Consider the following 22,446-nt stretch of genomic DNA (forward strand, 5'->3'; position numbering starts at 1 on the left):
GGAAGGCCTCCCATAGGCAAGGAACTTCAGCAAGATACCCTCACCTCCACTGCCAGCCCTTAAATGAGGTCTGGGAAGGACTGGATCCACCCCTTATGGTTACTCAGGTGCATCACATGCAGCTGAGCTCCCCTGGGTTGTCCCTGCCTTCCCATCAGGTGCTCAATCACTGTTTCAAGCTGTGATTTACTATTTTTACTACAATGCAAAATTAGCTTTTACAGCAAATCTAGATCTGAAACCAGTAAGGAAGAAGGCCTATCTTTACAGAAAGCATATATGTGGATCTTGGAATTTCCTATTGGGTGTCAGGGAGAGTTGAGCCTTCATAGCAGCCAAGGCTATGAATTCAAAGAATTGGCTTCTGTTCTATCTTCCTCATCCCACTTCTTTCCGGAACAAAAACACATACTGGCAATTTTGTAATTGCTCTGAGGCCAGCTAAGAGGAGAGAGACAGAAAGTTGGCTGACTGCTCACATGGGACTGTGAATGCCACACTGTACTGTGGCATACTAAGTCTTTAAAGGGCTGACTTGAATTCAGCAGTTAAAATCTGTTTACTTTCACTATGAAATGAATTTTTTTGATTGATGAATTGATTTTTCTAATTGCTATTTTTCAGGTTAACAAACACAAATATTATTCACAAAATGCCTGAATGGACTCTAATTGCTATTGTTCTATTATCTGTGTAAGTACCCTTTTATTCTCATACACAATTGTCCTAACTAGCCTGTCAACAGAATGTTTAATTTTCAGATAAAACAGAGGAAAGACTTCTTGAAATTGACTGGAGGAATCAACAGAAATATTTTTAATGCAAATGAAATAAAATATTTGAAACAAAATGTTAGCAATGGACAGTGTTATTTTTAAGAGCTAACTAAGTTTTAGATATTTTTAAAGAAGGATGGAAGAAAGGGGTTGTTTCAGTCTCTTCTATTCACTAGTCTGCCCTTCTCTAATAGTGGGACAAAATGACATGTATTATTTGAATTTTGTTTTCTTGTTTTAATGTCACTTTCACCATTAAAGTCAATTTATTTCCCTAAAGGTAAGTCTTTTTCAGTCAGATTCTATGCATAAGCATGAATTATAAAAGTTGTAGTCACATGCATCATTAATTTATATTTTCCAAATTAAGAATATAAACTTTGCAATGCATAAAACAGACAGTTCTCTATGAAATTCACATTAAACATTATTTAAAATTAGTTCATCTTTTAAGAAATCACTGGTGGTTTCACATAGTGTCAGGCCCTGCTTTTTAATAGGGTTAAACCATCAAGCAATCTTTGTATGTCTTTCAGCTTGAATTACAAGATTGCAGAAATCTTATTTCAGAGGCCGTTTATTACCGCACTGCTGCTTCTTCTTTTGCGTTTCCTGGGTCACTGGAGCCAGTAGGACAGAGAAGTACTTACAGATATTCACAGGTCAAGAGATGTTGTGGGCCAACCTCATAGCATCCCCAGTACTGCATTTACTTTCTTTGATATTACTTCAGTCTGACACATTGTTCTGGCTTTACTGTCCCAAGGAAGGCTATACCAGTAGGCATTAGAGTAGGCTTCAGCGAGCCTTGCATCTCTGTCACCCAGCCAGATACCGCTCAAATGATTCATTAAATCAGAACACAGAAAGTAACTTTACTTGAATGCCTTGGCATACATTTTTTATCAACTATAAGAACAAATCTTTTGTCATTTTTACTATATATTCTTATGGTTGAATTGGTAATTTGTGAAACAGATCTTATGAATTTTTCAAGTAGCTTCTGTACATTTAAGGAAATTGTGACTCTTCTGAACGGAAGCTAAAATATATAGCTGGTCTGTGCTGCATTATGATGAGGTCTAAATGTTGTCATAGCTAATGGTTGTTTTACAATTGCTTTTAAATGTTCTACAAGTAGCAGGCAGTCTTGGAAGCAATCAGTAGAAGCAGAGAACCAAGGTTTTTTTTTTTTTTACCTTTGCTTTCTAGGGGTCCATGCCTAAATAAATGAGTTATTCCAGTAATGTATTCCAATGTCTTGACCCAGCCCAACACAGGATGACTTTTTTGTCGTAATGCTCAGGAGTGCAGTAGCATAAGCAAGACCCTGAAACTTCCTCTTTCCAGCAGGAAGACCAACCACATTACATATACCCTGTGCTGCATGAGGCGTAAGAACACAAACTAAAGAAGGCAGGGTGAGCATGGGATTTCAGGGTATATATGAAAAGAAACTTCTAAGACCTCAAGTATTTTTGTTTTGTTTGGAAGGAGGCAAACTTTGTTTAAAGTAGCAACTGTTGGACTTGCACTCGACTTTGTGCATCGATATTGTGGTTCACCACTTCCTTCTCCTAGGGACATACGGTGTGCTTAAGTTCACAGTGCACTTTCAGAGTACAATGACACTTTCTGTGCTATTGGGAGACTCAATATTATCATTACAGCTATACTGACCTAAAGACTTATCACTGCTTAATAGTTTGTACTATGATAATGTCATCCTTTCTTCATTAAAAGTTTGTGAATTGAATCTTTGTAGAATCTACATGTAGGATAGTGTCAACGCCCAATCTTACACCTAATTTTAGTGCTTAGATAAGATCTGGGCTCCCTTTGTATTCTGCTGGCTTTCCTTCCAAAAATCATTCTAAGCACTTAAATGCCCTCGAATTTTTTGACTGTTAAAGAAACTTGGACTTCTAATTCATTGTTCTGAAGTAAAGTACCTGACAGTAAGTGGTCTGACGATCTTTCTAGAATTATAAAATGTTGGAGATCCCAGTGGTGAAGCATTTCCTCTTTCTAGTGAACAGCTGGATTTATTCAATCAAATTGAAAATCTAGCCTGAGGCACTCCTGTCTTTGTGACTGTATTGACTTTCTTAGAATACACTTCGACAGCCAGAGAATTTTGTGTGAATGCTTGCATTCATGCCTATTGTGGAGTGGCTGACTCTGAAATGTTCCGTAGATCAAATTTCTGATTTTTTTGCCCATTAGGTGTTGTAAATTTTTGTATCTCCCTGTCATATTTAATATCAATGTTAAGTAGAATTTTGTGTTACACCAGTAACTACTTTGTAATGTAAACCAGCAAACAGAAGTTGCATCCTTTTTCTCCCAAAGTACTTTACAAGATGTTAAAGTGAAGCAGATAAATAGATACACAGACAGTAATCAAGACGGAATGGAGAAAGCAGTGGGAAGATTGGTTGCTATATAAGCATGGGCACTTGCTGTTTTTACTGTATACCCCTGGTACAGTCTAATGGAAAGCTTTCAAGATATTTTCAGGAAATGTCTGCTTTCATCTTATTTATCTGAGCTGGCTGGTTCCAGTGAACTGTGGTCAGCTTCATCTACAAAGCCTATGCAAGAGGTTCCTCCCGCTAAAAGCTTTGAAACGTTTCAGAATGTTCTGGGATTAGCGTATAGGCATTGGGCTGCAGTATTTAAACAAACTCAAAATGACCACGATCACAAAACAAAAGCCATCGTTACGTGTGTGCAGCCACTTTAGATAAATGTGTCATGTGGAGATGTACTCTAGAGGTTTACTCTCTTGGAGATAACAGTTCAGGAACTGGAGAATCTTACGTTCAAGTATTCAGTTTTACTTCTTTGCACAACAGAGCATTTGTATTATTCAACACTGAAATTCCTAAGATATTTTCAGACAAATTTAGATGCTTGTGATATCCCTGCTTTGTTCTTGCCTGGAAATGTCTACATGTGTGAAATGCACAAATACATATTAGATATGAATCAGATTTGCAGAGTGACTATAAAAACGGCACCTGAACTCAAGATAGCAGTTTTTTTCCCAAAGAAACCATTTAAAAATCAGGGGGATGATCTTTTATTCCACATCTGATGACAGAAAGTAGGTTTCAGCTAAGAAGAGTTGTTCATAATTGAGCTAGAAATGCAATTTTTTTTCCCCCTTCTGAAACAGTTTGCAGGGACAAAAGCCCCCAAACCTTCCTTTTTGTAAAAGCATTCGAAATGAAGGCCGAGTCTTTGTCTGTCCTCTTGCTCTCAACTTGTAGTTTTTTGTGAAATAAAGAAAATGCAAGGTTTTTCAGCATGGTTAAAAAATGAATGTATGTGTTCTTCCTTTTTTCATTCTTAATAGTTTTTGATTGTCATTTGGTAAGTGTGAACTCAAATGTGTTTTCTGTTAAGCAGTTCTTACTTATCAGCATTTCCTAAGCAAACGCAATCTGCTTATTTGGCATAATGTGCAGGAGATCAGTATTACTTCACTTCCTCCCAGCATGTTCCAGTATTACTTAGGAAATAGAAATACATAGAACAGTATTTTGAAGGATTGCAGTGTTGTTCATTGGGATATTAATCAGTGCCAACTTTAAAATTAATTAAGCATCTTGTTCATTTGTAAAGGAGAAAGAAGAAGAAATCTTAGGAGTTTGAAAGAATCTCATAATTAAAACAAAAGAAAAGAGAAAAGAAAAAACACTGTGTTGCTAGTTGCTGGTACAAGAAAGTGGCAGTTTGTACTTCAGTGCAGCACAGACAGCTGCAGTCCTTTTCCATTCTGGTACTTCTTGTGGACAGCCTTTTGAATGGGATACTTGGGCGTGCTCTGCCCAGCACAAACTCTCAGATAGGATGATTTGTTTCCCTTTACAGTTCTGGTCCTTGGTCTCAGCAGCAGCAGTGATATCTTAGCACACACTGTCTCCTAGACTTCTTTTGCTTGGAACCAGGGTGTTGGGTGCAATACGATCTCTGTGCCTGTCAGTTTTTCTGCCCATCACAAGGGAGGAGCAGGGTCATGTCTTTCTGCCAGGTGTACTGGCAATCCCTCAAAGAGACAGAAATCTGTGTGCTCCTAGCAGATGTGTGTGGGGGCATGCAGAAGATTGAAGTCATCCCCAGCTGTGCAAAGATGCTGTACAGGAGCGCCTCACCAGTTGCAAATGGACATTCATGGCGGTGTTTTCCTGACTAATCCCTTTGTTACAGGAGGAACATAAATCTAGAAATAATTTTATGCAGAGTATAATTTTGGAGCTTCTTCTTTAAATGCTCTTGTCAACTTTATATTCCAAAGGTACTTGTAGTTTATGGATTGAAAGTATGGTAGTAGAAAAAGTACTTTCCTCTGCCAGTTCATTTTTTTTGTTCTGTATAAGTAAACATGTTTTTTGTTGCAAATTCTGTTTCAACCCAGTTCTGGAAGACATTTTTATCATGTTGACTCTTTGGGAAGCTATTGCAGTTTGTGTCCTATTGAACTTCATGCCACAAATCTGTGATGATCAAGCAGATGGAAAAAATGTCCAGCACTATTAGAGAGCGAACTCTTTTAAATTTATGCTCATTGAAAATGTATATATTAAGCAGACTTTTTTTGGAGTCATATTTTCCCCTCCTTCTATAATTGCTTCATACATCCTTGCTTGTTCAGACTCATGCCATAACAGAGTAGGTTGTACAGTCAAACTGTAATATAGACAGTTCTGAAGTAAAGCTTCAAAAGACATGGTTAATGCTGTTAACAGTTGCCCTAAACTTAGTTTTAAATATATTTTAACTTCAACCACTGAGCAAACTGAACTGTAAATTTTGCAACTGAGTCTCAAAGCTCTAACCTTACGAAAATATACTTGTTTCCTTATTAATAATTAATCTTAATACATTCAATGCAAACATTTTTTATCATGAAACACAACCCATCTGTTATAAGAAAAACATGACTGACACACAAATGTGTCCTTTATTTTCAAAGTTTTAACTTTATCTTGGTAAACTTTCTGAAGAACAGCCTACATTTGCTGGGGACACGACCCATAGAAGGAGTTCCTGACTTAGAGGAAATTTGATTTTAAGATGCGAATCAGAGTTGATTTGGCTTTTTTTCTGAAGGAAAAAAAAAAGAAAGAATTAAATGCATACGTCATTGGAAAAGTTGCTACAGCTTCCTAGAATGTGATCTGCTGTTATTCTGTACGAGTTTCTAGCTTGGGTTCTGCATTAATTTTTTTGTTCTGTGCAGAGATTGAATGATACCACTAGTAGCCTAAGATGAGTTCTCTTCTTTCAGCTCTGAAATAAATTTTGCCCAAAGTAGAAGTGGTATGACTGAGCTCTTCTGGAACCACTATAATATAAGAACTCTTGATTGTGGAAATCCCTGTAAGTGCAGTATTTTTATGAAAGACCTGATCAGTCCTTTCCTTACAGTGCTTGTCACAGATTATGAAATTTAAAACTTGATAATGCCAGGCAGTAAGATGGGCTGTTTAGAAAAGACAGTACTTCATTCTGGAGATTCTGTTTTCTTTTGTCTTACTCCTGTTGAAAGTGTCAGAACTGACAAGACAGACAGTATTTTTGCTATGAAATAAATAACTTCTTTTAAGCAGTCAGGAAGAATCTTGAAAGGTACTAAAAACCATGAAGATCTTCAAAACCTGGCTTTATGAAACTCAGCTAAGTTACAATTTGCTTGACTTAGAGCAGTAGTCCACAGGATTTCTCAGAGATCCATGCAACAAAGATCTGTGTGACGGGGAAATAAACAGAGATTTCATACAGGTGATGTTATGCTGGAGAATGTTGCTGTTTCTCTAATACCCTACAGTGACTGGAGATAAACTGAAAATTAATTAGAAGCATGAAAAATTAATTCAGAAAGCTAACAAACAATTTTTGATGTGATAAATGATAGTGAGTAGTAAACTGATGAACAGGAGACTTGTCTTCACTTCCTGATAAGGCAGGAATCAAGTGCAAAGGAAGTCTGTACTTCTCCTTTGTATGTTACTTCTTGAAACATAAAAGCATTTTGACTCTGAGAGTCCAGATCCACTCTGGCAATTAATTAAGTTTTAATCCTAATATGGGACGTTAACACTGAAGGGAAAAAATTAATTTCAGTATTTTCTGAAATGTGTTCCTTTCATACTCATGAAAACAATCAGAAAATGCAGCCTCTTTTGGAAGTCCTTATGTTTATCTTCTGGGGAAAAAAAAATTGGACACAGTTGAAGCAAATCTATTCCTAGCATGTCTCTTTACTCAGCTGCATTATTCCAGGTGTTTGATCTGTATATCAGAGTGAAAGGCAGGTAATCAAATTACAATGTTAGAAAGTTGTGCAACTAAACTATAATCAATTTTATGATCATTGTTTCCATAGTATTTGAGTGCAGGTGAGTACATTTTACGAAGTGAAGTATTGACAAATTATTTACCTAAGCTTATTATATTGTAGCTGTTCCACCTGTATGACAGTATAGTTCTGATTTAATATTTATTGAAGGGGTGGTTGTTTTGTTTTGTCAGGGCTTTTTTGCATACCACTGAGATAATGACTTCTCAGCAATAGATTGCCAGTATATGACAGGAAAAAAAAGAAAGACAACAACACTGACAACAAAAAACTGCAAAAAATGGATGTGGTTGAAATATAGGTGCATCTTTGCATCTTTTAGATATTAAATGGTCTCACTGAGTGTTTACAATAATTTATACAACAGTGTATATTTTACACAGCATTAGTAAGCATTACAGAGACTGAAATGTTTATCTCAGCATTTCTGAATCTCCCAGTGTCTTCTATCTGTGCATAATTTCTTGTGACTAAGTAACCCAAGGATTCCAATATTTGGGAAGTGTCACGGGAAAACTTTGAGGAACAAGAAAAGCTAAGGAATAAAAGACTGAAAAAGATGAAAGAATGAATTTTAAAATAAATTTTAAATCTATCTAAACTTAAATTTTTACTAAGTTGAAAAAGAGGGTAAAGTGGGAGCAAATGCTAAGAGTGAGAAGTACCTTTGATCTGTCAGCTGGATAGCAGGAAAGAGACTTCAAATAAATTGAGCTCTTTAAACAAGGCCTGTCCTTGAAATGTGTACCTAAGAAACCTAGATTTGTTAGAGGGAAACAGCTGATAGTGATTTCTTCTGGGCTTACATTGTGAACTTTTTATTGCCTTGGATTTATGTAGATAAGTGAGCTAATTTGAAACTGTTTGGAACAACTCCCAGTATGAATGTAAGTGCTTTAATTGCCACATTTTAATATGAAAGTTCTGATACTGTATGTCTGTGAACAGGCATTATCATAACTTGGAATGTGGTGGTGTAAAGGTGGTAATATACTTGAGTTGGTATTTGAAAATCAACCTGCAGTCATATCTGTTAGCAAAAATGATGAAACAGTCTTTGATGTGGCTAAACTAAGAAGAACTTAGGATAAGAAACCACAGTCATCTCTGAGATGGTCGGTGCTTCCCTAGTGGTCTCGTTTGGCTAGAGGCTTTTCTAATCCACTATTAAATCTTTGGGAAGCTCTATGCTGTATAGCACTGCCCAAATAACTAGGTGTTTTTACTAGACCTGTGTGGTATTTTGTGTTTATAGTCATTTTCAAACAAATATTTGAAAATAGATTCAGATTTTCTGAATTGCCAATTGCCTGTTTGGATTTGGAAAAAAAATAAAAAAGGAGGGGGGAAAATAGGAGGGGAGAGATGGGAAATCCACTGATTCTTTTTCAGTTCTTTGTAAGCAGTTTTACCAGGTGGTTGGATCAGAGAATCCCAACAGGGCTAAGGCTGGCAGACACCTCTGGATCCATCTGATCCAACCCCTGCTCGAGCGGGGATACCCACAGCATGGTGCCAGGCCGTGTCTGGCACCTCTTGAAAGCCTCTGAAGAGGAGACCCCACAGCCCCTGTGGGCAGCCTTTGCTGTCACCCACATAGTAAAGCAGAGCTTCCTGCGTCCCTGTTTGTGCTAATTGCCTCCTGTATGAAATCCTGGTTACTGCAGGTATGCTTTCTCTTGACTGTTAGTTGTATTCACTTGGCTCCACCGAGAGTGAAATTTGGTCTTGTTCAAAGGCAATGAAGTTAACTTGTATCTGGAAACCAGCTAAATGCTAAGGTGTGAATTTTTGAAGACGAGATGTATATAATTATTCAGAGTGTATTCATAAATATGTATTTAAATGTATATATATATTTAAATATATATATATATATAGAATAGTTTTGTAGAAGCTGCATATGAAAAACCAAAGGCAGTGGAAATAGTGACCAAAGTTTACTTTTGAACAAACCATAAATTTTGCATGTATCTGTATTATGTAGGAATGCCAGTCAATTTTGAATCTGTGTCTGTAGCATTGATTTAAATGTAGTGGACAAAAAAAAATTAAATATGAATAATTTAGTTTCTGTTGCCATCAGAGGATTAAAGTGTCTGGGCTGGATGCTGTGGACAATAATGAAAGGAAAGTTAAATAATGAATAAAACATAAATTGCACTTTAGCTACAAAATTCTTGTCTTTAGGATATTTAGGCTGGTTTCAAACTAGACCAGAAGTAGCTTTTTACCCTTTCTACCCTCAGTAGGAAAATTACTTGCTTATTTGTCAGTTATTATCATTCAACAGTGCTGTTTTTAGAGCATTTATCTTTCACTGAAGAAAAAAGAAAAATGTGAATAAATGTATGGATACTGACAAAAAATGTGTCTGAAAACTGACTTCTGTCTTTGATCGTAAGGATATGCTTACAGAGGGCTCCAAATTAAGGGCTACTTTACTTCTGGACTGGTAAATGACACTAATCATAATCACATTTTTCCTCAGTAGTATCATCATTTAATTAAACAGAAGACTTAACTCTAGAGATGTCTTTAAATACCTCTGCATATTGTTTGTAAGTTAAATGCTTCCAGTTCAAGATTTTCTGTCAAATATTAATGTGTTCTAATGGAACGTGCTCACTCTGGAGACAGCCTCTGCTTTTAACAAGGTTTAAAAAAAAAAAAAAAATTGAGCTTTTTAAATCATGTTCAAAAGAAAGTAATCAGAAAACTGTCTTTTTTTTTTTTTTTTAATGATACTGAGCATAACAGCTAAATTACGTAAGTTGAGGGTGTAACGTTTTTATTTTCTGAGTGTCTTTTAACACAGGATGCCTGTGTAAGCATTTAAATATATAGCCAAAAATATTTTCTAAGTTCCCCGGCATTGCAGCTTTAGCTTACAATTACAGACACATTGTGCTGCTTTGACACATTGATCAGCTTTCTGAACAATATTAACTTTTGCCTGATGGAAAGCATAGCTTTAAGGTTGTGGAAATCCCTGCTGTGATTTCAGATACTTCACTAACAAGGCTGCTTATCTCTAAACAAGTGTACTGTATCCGGTGGTACACCAGTTAATCAGGGACTCTACCTCAAGTTAATGTTCTGAGTTGTTCTGTCAGAATGCCTGAACACCCTTCAGTAGGGATTTATGCAATGAGTAAATGCTGCCAGTTTTTCAATTCAGCCCATTGACTGAAGCAGTAATTTTAAGTGATTGATACATGGCTACACTCCAGTTGCACGTACAGGCAGATGGTCTACAGGCTGCAATGCACAACTACTTCAATGTTTTACTGCTGATCTGGAACACTCGTTGTATTGACTCGGTCATTTGTCTTAAACAAAACAATTACTTTTTGTTTAATCAGTTGCACCGCAGACTTCTGCCATAGGAACATAACTAAAATGGAAAACAAGATTGTAATCTGTAAAGTTGTGCTATATTAAATGTCATTTCTGAGTAATAACGTTTTTATTGCATTGCTAAGCCCATCAAATCTTTAACACGAGTAGTGCAATATCTGAATATATATATCTCTCTCTCTGAAATACTTACAATTTTAAAAAAAAATCCTTGTGTGATGATGGAGTAGAACAAATTACAATGGAAGGGCTACACCTACTGAACAAGGCTCTGTATATTTTTAGAGGATTTTTAACACTACATGAGATGAACTATTACTGAGAATGATTTGCAAAACGATACTACTATTTAGTATTTGTAAATCTGTTCAAAAGCTTATTTGAAGGTATGGATGAGGTTTTATGCTATCCTTTCCGGTTGCAGTGCAAGGAATGGGAAATTCATTGTAAAGAGCTGCTGAAGGAGTCTTGAGCTGTTGATGAAATTAAAGTATCTTGTAATATGGAAACAACGTAGGGGCTCCTGTCAAAGTGATGGCAGCCTCCTTGGTACTGTTCTGTGATCTACTGTTGGTCAATGTGATTGATGTGGCCAGCAGCCTGCCTAGTGCAAGCTTTGTTCTGGCCCTCAGTGACTTGCCCTTTGACTGGCCTTCCACAGGGTCAGACTGCAGACAATTCCCGCTCCTGCCACTTGCCAGCTGGCACTGCTGCATATATATTTTGGTCCACTCAGTAGTGTTGCAGTCCTTTATATCTCACAGAAGCAATCAGAGATGATTTCACCTCAAAATGGAAGGTTGTTGGCAACCTCTGTTGCCAGCAGAGTTGGCAAAAGGCACTCTTCTTATGAATACTCCTTGTAAATCTCCAATCAGAAAATTTTTAGGTAATACTGTCCCAAACAGTATTTTTGAGGATAAAACATTCAGAAGGAGAAAAGAAGGAAATGCTGTTTTTATGCCCTTGTAGTTTAGTTCCTTTAACTGTTGATTCATTATTCATAAAGATGGTAACTGCTGTCCTACATTCATGACTTCATTTTTCCAAATACAGAAGTGACATGTAATAGACCTGCAAGTGTGAGTTTTGAATGGAAATTAGACAGACTTCCAAGTTAATTTCCATTATTTGTGATCCATGTGACAGTGGCATTTCCTGCCTTTGATTTAAAGACTTACATCCACAAGACAGCAAAAGTGACTCATGGGCATCCAACTATTAAGGTGTTAAATGATATCTGATAAAGAAAACCAATCAGTATCTAATTGATGAGAAAGAGTCTTCTTTTTTGTAATAGAAATTAATTTATATTTTTGCATAGTGAGAGTAATTCAACCCAGTGTGGAAAAGTAGAGATGATTATGGTCAGGAAAAATCAAAGTGTAGAAAAGACAAAATGGTGCGTTTAGCTTTTAGCACCCTGCTCAGTGAGGAAGTCCTTAGCTAAGGACTGAGATCAGCTCTGCTTTCAGAGCCATTTGCTCACACACAAAAAGCCATGGATCATTCACCAGTCATGCCAAACCTCAGCAACACAGTTCAGTGTAGAGCTGCCATTAAAATATTGTTCATGTGCATCTGAACATTGGCAATAACTGTGAAGATCTTAGTAATCAGGAGTTTTCTGTTCACACGGGGATTTGTTTAATGCTTTATTGCCATAGTAACGGAGCAGATATGCTTTGGCCTAGTACATGCTAATAGCATACTGCTGGAATGGCTGCTTGATATTTCTGGACTATTAATAGCTATGTTAGTAACACCTAAAGTGATGCAAGAGGTTTGTAAACATTTTAATTCTTTGTTATGTATAAATAACATGTTTTTCCAGACTTCGAGCTAAAATTCATGTGGGATGAGAGGACTAGATTGCTCATAGCCACAGTCCAATTGATGGCTTAAATGTATGAAGCTACAAGGAAACTGAGAGAAGAACTTCTATGTTGTGATGACTTTTAAGAATCATTCACAGTGTTTAAACAATGTCATTAATTGGTAAAAATGTTTATAATTGATTTTGCAAAGCATACTATAGAAAGGCAGGATGTGCCTGTTCCTTCATTCTACTGTATAATTCCATCTTTGTGTCACTTCCAAGCATGCCAAAACAGAGTAAAGAGCTGAAATAAGTAAGTTTGGATCCATGGCTTCTGCTACAGTGACTGGCTTTTAGCTTTTAAGCTTTTAGAAGAAGTTAGAAACACTGGCAATACTTACATTTTTCTAAGAGGAATTAAATATTAACTGTTTCGAGAAGAATAATATGGCTTTTCTTTATGAATATACAAAAGCTTTGCATGATACTGGGTACATTTCTGTGCACCCATATTCTTTCATTCTTTGTGTAATTTTAAGTGACCAAATTTAGATACTGGAAAGGAACTTGACTTTTCTTAGGTGGCTGTGTTCTTACCGTTGTCTTCAGGTGCCTGTTTCAGAGGCCACTATCTGGATGATATCACACTGGTGGCATTGAATGTGGGGACTTTCAAAGGGGACCACAGAGTTCATTTTAAAACAAAAGGCCAGAAAGGTTTTCTTGAAGCATGCGAGGGAGAATGGTATTATACAAGTAGATCACATTTTTTTAGGAAGTGCCAATTAGTTACTTAACTACACAGAATATATTACTCCACCATCAACTTTTCTGATTGTCTTCAGTCTTAGGGGTTAGTGTAGGCATTGATAAGTGAAGAAACTGCAAACAATATTGGTCTATTACATTTAATTTACACAATGTAACTAACTTCTAAATACGTTTTCATTTATAAAAGTACTTGTCAAATGTTTTTTTAAAGAGACTAATTCATAGAAAGCTTGAATCTTGAGTTGAAGCACTCAACTAGGTAAACGTTTTTCAGCAGCCAGATGTCACTTAATAGCTTGATAGTAATACCTTCGGCTTCACATTAATTTTTCTTCTTTTTTTTTCTAGCAGGTAGCATATGTGGAATAGTCAGTGAACACAAATTTTATCAGTCAGATGCAGTTTGACATTCTTAACACTTTTTAAACTGTACAAAGCCCTGTTTACCATATGGTGTAAGTGGGTGTGCAGGAAACGACACTGTTTCACGAACTCTGATACACACTTTACAACTTTTCCATGAAGCGAACATGAAAGTTTCCTTTTAACAGTGTGCTGAGGGCAGTCTTTTGATGCACGGGTGTGTAATGTTGGACAACATTACGTACGTTTCTGTAGGTGATAGGGTTTTTTCAATCACTTAACTCTGTAGCTTTTCTCACTTCAGTTTTTCACGAAAGTTTTTTCAGCATTAATGTTGCAATATGCAGAAGAGCTAACCAAATAGCAGGCTTTGTATTTCTTGTTTTGTTGTTGTAGTAACCAAATACTATTACGGTGATTCAAATCTTATTTCCTGTTTACACTCTGATTTTTCTAAAGATGCTTCAGGGTTTCAAGTCAATTCCATGATCTTTAAATTGAAATCTTGCATATCATTAAATTGGGCATGATAGTTTCTTCAGAGATAGAGTCAGCGTAGCTGTCAAGATACCGATCCCAAAGACTGCAAAGGTTTATTTGCATGAAACTATGGTTTGGTTCAGTTAGCATTTCATGCAAGGATGAGAGCACAAGCCATGATGCTCCTTTGTGCAGTACATTTAATTTAGGTGCGACCAGTGTTACTAAGACTATCAAATCTATTAGTGCAAACCAGCAACTTGTCAGACAGCCACTACAAAAACCATTACAGAAGTGGAAAGGTACCTGAGAACAACAATTTTTCAAATGAGATGTTAAAACATCATTTAAATGCCTACGGACAGGTTTCCAAGATTAAAGTGTTTGTACGTGTGTATACATAAGTGTTCCATCTAGGCACAATTTTTAAATAATTGCTAGAAGCTTACACGTGTGTCTCTGAAATTATTTCTTGATTTTTGTCTCCCACTTAGGAGATAATTAGTAGCTTAATGACTTTTCAAACAAAGATCTGGTAAAAAAATAAATCCAAAGCTATTTTCATTTGTAAGTTTGTTCTATAGAATTTAAGGCCTGGCCACTACTTGAGAATAAGAATGGTTTTTTCTTTCTTAGCATGGGCTACAACAGCTACTCTGTAAACAGAATGTCTTAAACTGGGCATAATAGTGAGAAATATTTGTAATTTATGAAACTGTGTAATTTCACAAACCCTAGTTTTAAAAATATACATAGAGAGAAATACTGTTTAGCATGTGAGCTGGGTAGCATTGCTGTTTCACTATGTTACTTAAAATTGCACAATCTGTTTGCTTTTTTCTTAATAGTATTTTTCTTATTCTCTTAAGCACAAGGTAGAAAAAAGAAAATTCAGTTAAAACGCTCGTAGATTTACAACACTGCAGAGAATATTTTGCAGCCTCCTGGCACCAGTATTTAGGAAGTCATGACTATTTATGCCACCCATCTCTTTTCATATATAATCTACTAAATCCTGTGAAAAATAGCTTGAAGAGTAGTAATAATGCATCTCCTAATCTTTCTCCCACTATCCTCATCTCCAGACCAACACTCAGAAATTGTCACTGATCTTCTATCAGCACTTCCTCTGTTTCCCTGCTGATAAAGCATCACGATGCAAAAGCCTCCAGCTTGTCAGCCCTGGTTGGAGACACTGTTTTACCAGATTAAATACTAACTACTGTACTTCCCACCAGGAGAGACAGCTCCATCCTGCCTGTCTTAAATACAGAACAAAGCCTAGTGGCTGCAGTCCAAAAATCACAAGTCTAACTCTGAATACTTCACTTTTGTTCAAAGGTTTACAAAGTGAGGTTTATGCATCAGTTTAATTGCACATCACATCGTTACTTTGAGCATCCCCTAAAATCTTAATAAATGTCAGTGCTGAGTAGTTAAAGTATTTAATTAGATGGACATACTGAAATAGAGTTCCCAAGTAAATGGAAGATAATTTAACCTGTAAAAAATCTATTTACTGATGAAGAAATTTTGGAAACTTATTTCTATGTCAGGGAACTGTATTTACTGTGCCTTGTAAGATCTTCTGCTTGTGTTCCAGCACTGTTTTAGCTTAGATTAAGAGTCTATATGCAGAATTAGAGTTTATATAGATTGAGAGTTTATATGCAGCTTTTCTACAGGGAAGGTGGTCTTCATACAAATGACTACAGGAGACTGATCTCAGTTGTTACATATTTACAGGTTCTCTGGGCTGTGAAGTTTTCAATAAGCTGTAGAATACCTTGAGCAGCTTCTTCACAGCACATCAATTCTCAAAAATTTTGAAATATTCCCCAGTGTCTATTTCTCTGTAGCACTATTTATCTAAATACAGTAACTGAGACCAAGCAACTGTTGCTGGGATGTGAGCTCCTGCCAAGTAACATTGGGATAAGTCTGTCACTTATTCAAATGAACATACTTTATTCTCTCAGTTGGCAACTACTTTCAGCTTCCATTCATTGTAAATATTAAAATCACTGGAAACTGGATGGACTCCATCCTACTTAACAGTTTAGCAAATCAGGCCCAAATGTTCGAATTTCTGTAAAATGTTGCTACTAGCAAACGTAGAAAGTCCAAGTACCGTTTGAAATTTAAAGCTGAGCTCTACTAGCTAAATTCAGAAATATAATTTTACCCCCTTTGATTCTATTTATTTTTTGAAGCATTCACTTGACAACTCTGGGCACTTGGAGTTTTAAGCACTTCACTGCATTACCAAAACAAAAAAATAGCTTGACTACGATGCTGTATTTTGATATAGCATCAGTTGTAAAACTGAATTTTAGTATCTCGTATAAAAACTTCTCAAGCTTAAATCAGCTGTGTTCTCTTTGCCAAAGGCTCAGTTCTTTCTAATAGCATCTGATTTTGACTGTCTTTCCTAAAGCCTAAGTTCATAGCACTTCAGTGTGTAAAGATTAACTTACACTGCTTTAAGGTCCAGACTGTCAAAGCTGAGGAATCATATTCTGATTACAGTCAGACTGGCCCTCATTTTGGGAATTTAACTGATGTTTTGTGTGTCTGTTTGCATCAAGTAAAATTAATAATAATCCAGAATGCCTCTGTAGGAGGGTTCTCCGTAATAGGAGAAATCTTCCTTAAAGCAAAATGAGCTCGCTGTGTGGTGTGCTACGCGTTTTGTGACATACTGCAGGGGGCAGTCCTCCAATCAAATGCATCCAACTGTATGTGTGTGTGATGGCAGTTACCCACAGCTTCTGTCCAGGAGCCCTACTAAGAATTTGCAGAAGAATGTTCTTCTTTAAGATGAATTTCACTGCTCTTTCACATTATATTCATAGAAGGAACTATACAAATTTTATGAGATGAATGTGTAAGAGCTTTCAGTTAAGAAATTTTACATTGATATTTTTTCTCTCTTACAAGTAATCTGGCATTTTATTCCAATTTTTTTTCCTGAATTAAGTAATGCATGCAATTTATTAAAGGCATACAAACTACTGGCCCATTTTCTTTTAATTTTTTGTTTCCGTTTCACTACATCTTAATAAATTTTTGTATTTCAGTACAGGTCAAACAGTGTGTAACGTATACAGTCATAGGCTGTACTGTAATGAATCAAGTGGGACATTACAAACTTTTCTTCACTACAGTTGTCTGAACTCACAGACCTGCATCTTTATAGCTGATGTTGAAAAGTCCTTTTCTGTATCACACGTATACAGTGTTTGTTATTGTTTGTTTGTTTTTTTCTTGCCAGGTTGTCACAAAATATTCCAGTTTTTAAAGATACTCAGAGAAGCCCAGCATACACACAGTTCCTGACCACGTTACTTGAAGAGCTCCATTTCAAAAATGAAGATTTGGAAAGTTTAACAAGAATATTTAGAGCAAACAGCCCACCTGAATGGTCAGTTAATTTTAAGCTATTCTGCATTTCATAAAACTAATCCAGTTAACAATTTTTATTTCCAACATTTTGTAGGTATGCATAATAACTATAGATTGTATCGGCCAGAGCAGAAAGCGTGTAAAGTACATTTTAAAGTAAAAAAGATGTATGTTGCGTGGAAATGAGTGTCATGATTTTGTCATTGACAGTAAATGCTGACTGCTTATCACTTTAATCTTTTGAGAACATACGGTTGGTTTACTGCAATTTTGGGAGGAATTTTTTTCAAGTTCTTTTGGGATTTATTAAAAAAAATAATAATCTGAGTGATTATAGTGACTGTCTTAGCAGTGGGGTTTTTGTGTATGTTATATCTAGTCTAGGTAATATGAAATTAAACTAAAAGCATTAAAGCTGAGACTGCATTTTGCATTCTAGTTAGGCAGAAATAAAGAAGAGTAAATATCTTACATCTACTGATTAAACTCAAATGATTTAACCAGTCTAGCATTATAATATTTAAGAAATTTGTGTATTGACAATTACTCATTTCAGACTTTGTTCCCCACAGAAATCGTAACGTCTCTCACTACCTGAAATGGCTGCATGGAGAAAAACAAACACCTTCAGTTGTTGGAATGTCTCTTTTTTAATGAAAAATAAAATGAAGCATTCATTGTACTTCTTGCACTTTTGCTCTCTTGTTTATTTCTTAGAATAAGGATTGTGAAGTCTTTGCAGAAGCTGACTCTGTAATGGCAGCTGCTGAAGGTATGCATGAAAACTAGTTAAAATGGGGATGGTCTGAAGATGGTCTTCTATTTAAAGGCAATAGAAAGGAATCCAGATTATTGGCTTGGTTTTAGTTTGTTTTGGACATTTTCAGCCAAAATTTACCTGCAGGAATCGGGGGGTGGGGGGAGGAAATTAGTCTGGGGAGTTAGAAACACTGCTGCTGACATTTTTCCATTTGACTCAGTGCTTGGAGCCGTATTCTTTAAGAATGATGAAGATGGTACACAAAGATACCTGATCTGCAGCCTGTTTGTCTTGCTACTTCTAAGGAAAAGGCAGGCCGGGGGGGGGGGGGGGGGGGGGGGGAGAAGGGTGTCTCTGAACATTATGTACAACTTCTTTTTAAACATTTTCTAATTGTTACCAATTTCAAAATAGATTTTAAGATTCTGTAGCAATTTCATTTTAACTAGCTGTGTTGTTTAGAATGAGTACTTTTAAACTTGCTCCTATCACTAAATAATTGCAAAATGCAATTTAAAACTAATGCAGTAGTAATTCTTAATAATGCCATAAGTTGTTGGTACATTGCGTATTCCCAGTTCACAGGACATCTCTTTTGAGAAACTTGGACATAAAGTTGTATCTGACAGTGCTTAGGCTGCAGCAAATGCCAGCACCGAAGCAGGTCATACCAGAACTGCTGCACAGCAATTCCATTTAAAAAACAGAATTTATTCCTCTATCTTGTTTCTGTAATTAGTTACCTAAAAAATCTCTGTATTTAGATTATTGCCTGGTAGTTCTTTCATGACAATCAGCATATTTATGTTGATTGCCCCTGACACATAGATGCTCGTGCCTTGGAAAGCTCCATTTGCAGCAGAGTTTATTTAGGTGATGTTTAGTTTTCCTAACTTACCTCATAACGGACAGTTACGTCAAATTTAGCTCATAAAAGCAGTGATTTAGAATAAGGAAAACTTTAATGCACTTAAAGCTATACATTTTTCTACATCTGCAATAGGAAAAAAGTACTCCATCAGAGAGTGCCTGGTCTCAAATTCAGAAGAATGCATGATGTAATTTAGATAGCAGATACTTTTTTTTTTTTCATACCATGATGGAAAACTTTTTAGTGGGTACATAAGCAAAGAAAGAAAAAGACCTTACCAAAAGATAAGTTTACAGAAGATTAGTAGACAAGATACACTGAGGAAAATTTGATTGCATATCTATCTTGTTCTGATTTAGAAAATTAAACATATTTCTGTTTTATAGTTCTATTTTTCTAGGTATTGCTTCCCTGTAGATTCTGAACAAGCCATTGTTCTGTTCCATGGATGCTTAACATAGAGATTACAATTACCTCAAGACGATGTTGCTATTTGGTATTAAACTGGGAATATAACCGTTTCAATGGGTTTTCTGTCTCTTATTTGAAAAGTTTTTACATTTCCTGTCAGTTTAGTGGTGTAATTTTCTTTGCTATTTTTAGGCTTGGTCTTCAGCACTTACAGTGTTGAAAACATTACATTGTAATAAGACTGAATAGGTCGTAAGTCCAAAGACCTCTTCATTAACATTTGCTGTAGGTGCTTTTATGGTCTGCCGGAATTTTTGCACCTCCTCCTTAGTAGCAAGCTTACTCTTTCTTTTCTTGTGCTGAGAGAACAGAATAACCTTTCTCCCTCCATGACCTTCTTGCCCAGCTCAGAAGACTTCTCTAAGTTGAAAATACCCGAAGCGATATTCTTCACCTACTTTTAATGACCTCATTGCCTTCAGACTTGAGTAAAACACGTGTAAATAAATACAAAAAGCGTACATGTAGCCATTGCTTTGCAGCAGTGGGAAGGCTGCAGACAACTCAAAAGGATCTTCTGTACTACCAGCCTTACCAAGTTCTACAAAGAGCAGAACTCAAGCACCAAATGCTAAGCTCATTTTTGTTGTCTTATGATCATGTTTTGTAATAGCTTAACTACTCAGAAACATTCAAATCTAGACCTTATTTTTTAGCTTAAAGCTAGTTTCTGCTACAGTTGTCTGTCATTTCACAGATCTAATTTTTTCAGCTCACTTTTCTTTTCCCCTTCTCATTTTGATTATGTTTTTAGTTTCTTTGTGACCTTGCTGCTGTGCTTACTGCTTTTCTTTCCCATTTGTTGAGCAGATAAGAACAGGGGACCCCCAGCAGAGAGCAGTGGGTTTCAGCCTCATCTCAGATGCACACAATTTCAGTGGCTTGCCTGTAAACTACAGGAGCATAGGTACCTTACAAATCCTGGGCTTAGCGTAGCTGGGACACAAACCTCTATTTCCAAGTTGAACTACAAAGTAGGCATAAGCTTAGTAATGCCATCACTCAGATCATAAGGCTCATGAAATCCTAGTAGTTCATTACAGTGACTGTAAATCCTCCAAGCCTATCTGGCAAGGTACCTTCAGTAGAGCAAACACAATCATGATGTGGGTTTTTCTAATCTTGATACTAGGGAGAGGTCAATTTCTACTTTTTTGTTTGTTTGTTTTATACATATAGAGTGGTTATAGTTAAGAACAGAAGCACACTGTCTTAAACTTTAAAGCAAAGCCTCCTTCATTGCTGTTGCAGCAAGTGTGAAATATTTCTTTGTGGTGCAAGGATGGATTCTTACCAATTTGTTGGTTGTTTTTTTGTTTGTTTGTTTGTTTTTTGTAGATGTAATGAAGTAATTTCAGAGAAAGGAGTTAATACAGAGAAAGTCAGTGGTTGCTCAGAGTTACTCAACAGTGGTCTCCATGGCCAGAGAGGATGGAGGAAAAGCTGTTGTGTCTATTGTAATCTCCTGTCGTAGTCTTGTAAATACTGTCAGTGTAAATGCTGCACTCTGTACTGCTTTATCTCCTAGCGCAGATCCCTTCACTGCAACTGTTCAGTTCTTTGTGCCCACTGACCAAGCTTGCTGATTTTTCCATTGGTTGTGCAGAAAAGTGGAATCAATGTAGTTACTCTGCTGGTTGCTGTTTCAGAGAAGCAGGCAGTTACCAGGTATTCAAAGAGATTATGTTACATCCTGGAGTTTGCAAGTCGAGTGCTCAGATAAGATAATCCAAAATTCTGAATTAAGCAGAAGACATCTTGATTTCTTTCACTGCAGACTATCCAAACAATAAAGCACTTTAGTAGATCTAAAGCAACACAGCTGACAGCTGTGCTGCTATCTAAACTCTGGACTGGAAAGTTCTATCTACCCAGTCTTTAAAGAGTGGTGCAGGGAGCAACAAAGAGCACAGTAGATGCATGAGACATCTGGGGCCTCAAAGGCTGCATCCACACAACACCAGATTCACCTGTATTTTCACACTTCAGTCTCAGTGAGTACAGTGATGCATCTGTTGTGGTTTAATGGGGGAGAAAGTAATGGTCGTATGTATCTTAGTTTTGAATCTGCACGTCCTACCCGTTTCTCCTTGGGCTGAAGGAATCTAGACTCCACAAAATGTTAGAGGGGATGAGCAGCAGCTCGACTAGACAACAAGTCTTAGCTGACCCTTAGCTGCTGGAGAGGAAAGAACAGACACATATCAGGGTGAAGCTAAAGGAAGAAAGAAGTGGAAAGTGGTATTCACACCTGCTAAATTTAGGCATCCAGCCATAGCTACCTGCCTGTCCCTGCTTCAGAGAGAACTGATGCTCTTAGTTTAGGTTCTCTAAATCATATCTTCAAGCACAGTACAAAGAAGGTGGTTAATGCCTCTCCCCCTTTTTCCTCGTGACAGAAAGAAAGCAAATTTAAGTCAGGAGAGAGCTTTGACCACAGCAGATTCCCCCTGGAGTTGCTTATGTAATAACAAAAGGCCTGCCACTACAAAGCAAGGATTCCTGATCCTGTTCTGTTATTTTCTGTTATTTTGATGGCTACCATTTCACTTTTTTTTTTTTTTTTTTTCTTACTCTGAAGTCTTTTGAAAAAATAAAAATAAAAACAGTGAAATAGTGCTACTGTGTTGAAAGTATACCCAGGAGGTAACAGCCCAGTTCTACAGCTTGCCTTGAAGCTTTCCATGCTGCCTGCTTATTTCAGTACTGGGGTACAAACAGCCAATGCTGTGGGTGGCATTCAGCTTGATCTCACAGGGGCAACAGGTTACACTGAAATGTCATTTCCAACAAGCATTAAATATTGAAAACACAGAACCAGCCTCTGTTTGGCAAGTCTTAAGTTTCCATAAGTGGCAGATGGTATATGAGGTAGGACTGAGTATTGTAAAGCTCTGTGTTTCTGAGCTGCATCTCTACCACCTGACGGTCCTCCTCTGTTTAGAGTCAGAGGAAGTAGGTGTGCCTTCCATTAGCAAAGAGTAATATTGCTAGTGACTTTTC

General features: G+C 36.7%; 1 protein-coding gene across 2 annotated transcripts in view; it reads left to right on the forward strand.

The window, feature by feature from the left end:
• Positions 1-18,023, forward strand: part of RPAP2 (RNA polymerase II associated protein 2) — a 34,638-nt gene extending 16,615 nt beyond the window's left edge. The window contains exons 11-12 of one of the 2 annotated variants that reach the window (XM_052666542.1): positions 625-693; positions 17,211-18,023. In XM_052666542.1, coding sequence (XP_052522502.1) covers positions 625-693; positions 17,211-17,394 — 253 coding nt within the window. In that variant the 3' untranslated portion in view covers positions 17,395-18,023. The remainder of the gene's footprint in view (positions 1-624; positions 694-17,210) is intronic. The other variant, XM_052666543.1, reaches the window with a different exon arrangement.
• Positions 18,024-22,446: the final 4,423 nt, after the last annotated feature.

The sequence above is a fragment of the Tympanuchus pallidicinctus genome, unplaced genomic scaffold, assembly GCF_026119805.1.
Source record: "Tympanuchus pallidicinctus isolate F22 unplaced genomic scaffold, pur_lepc_1.0 scaffold7, whole genome shotgun sequence".
Classification (NCBI taxonomy): Eukaryota; Metazoa; Chordata; class Aves; order Galliformes; family Phasianidae; genus Tympanuchus; species Tympanuchus pallidicinctus.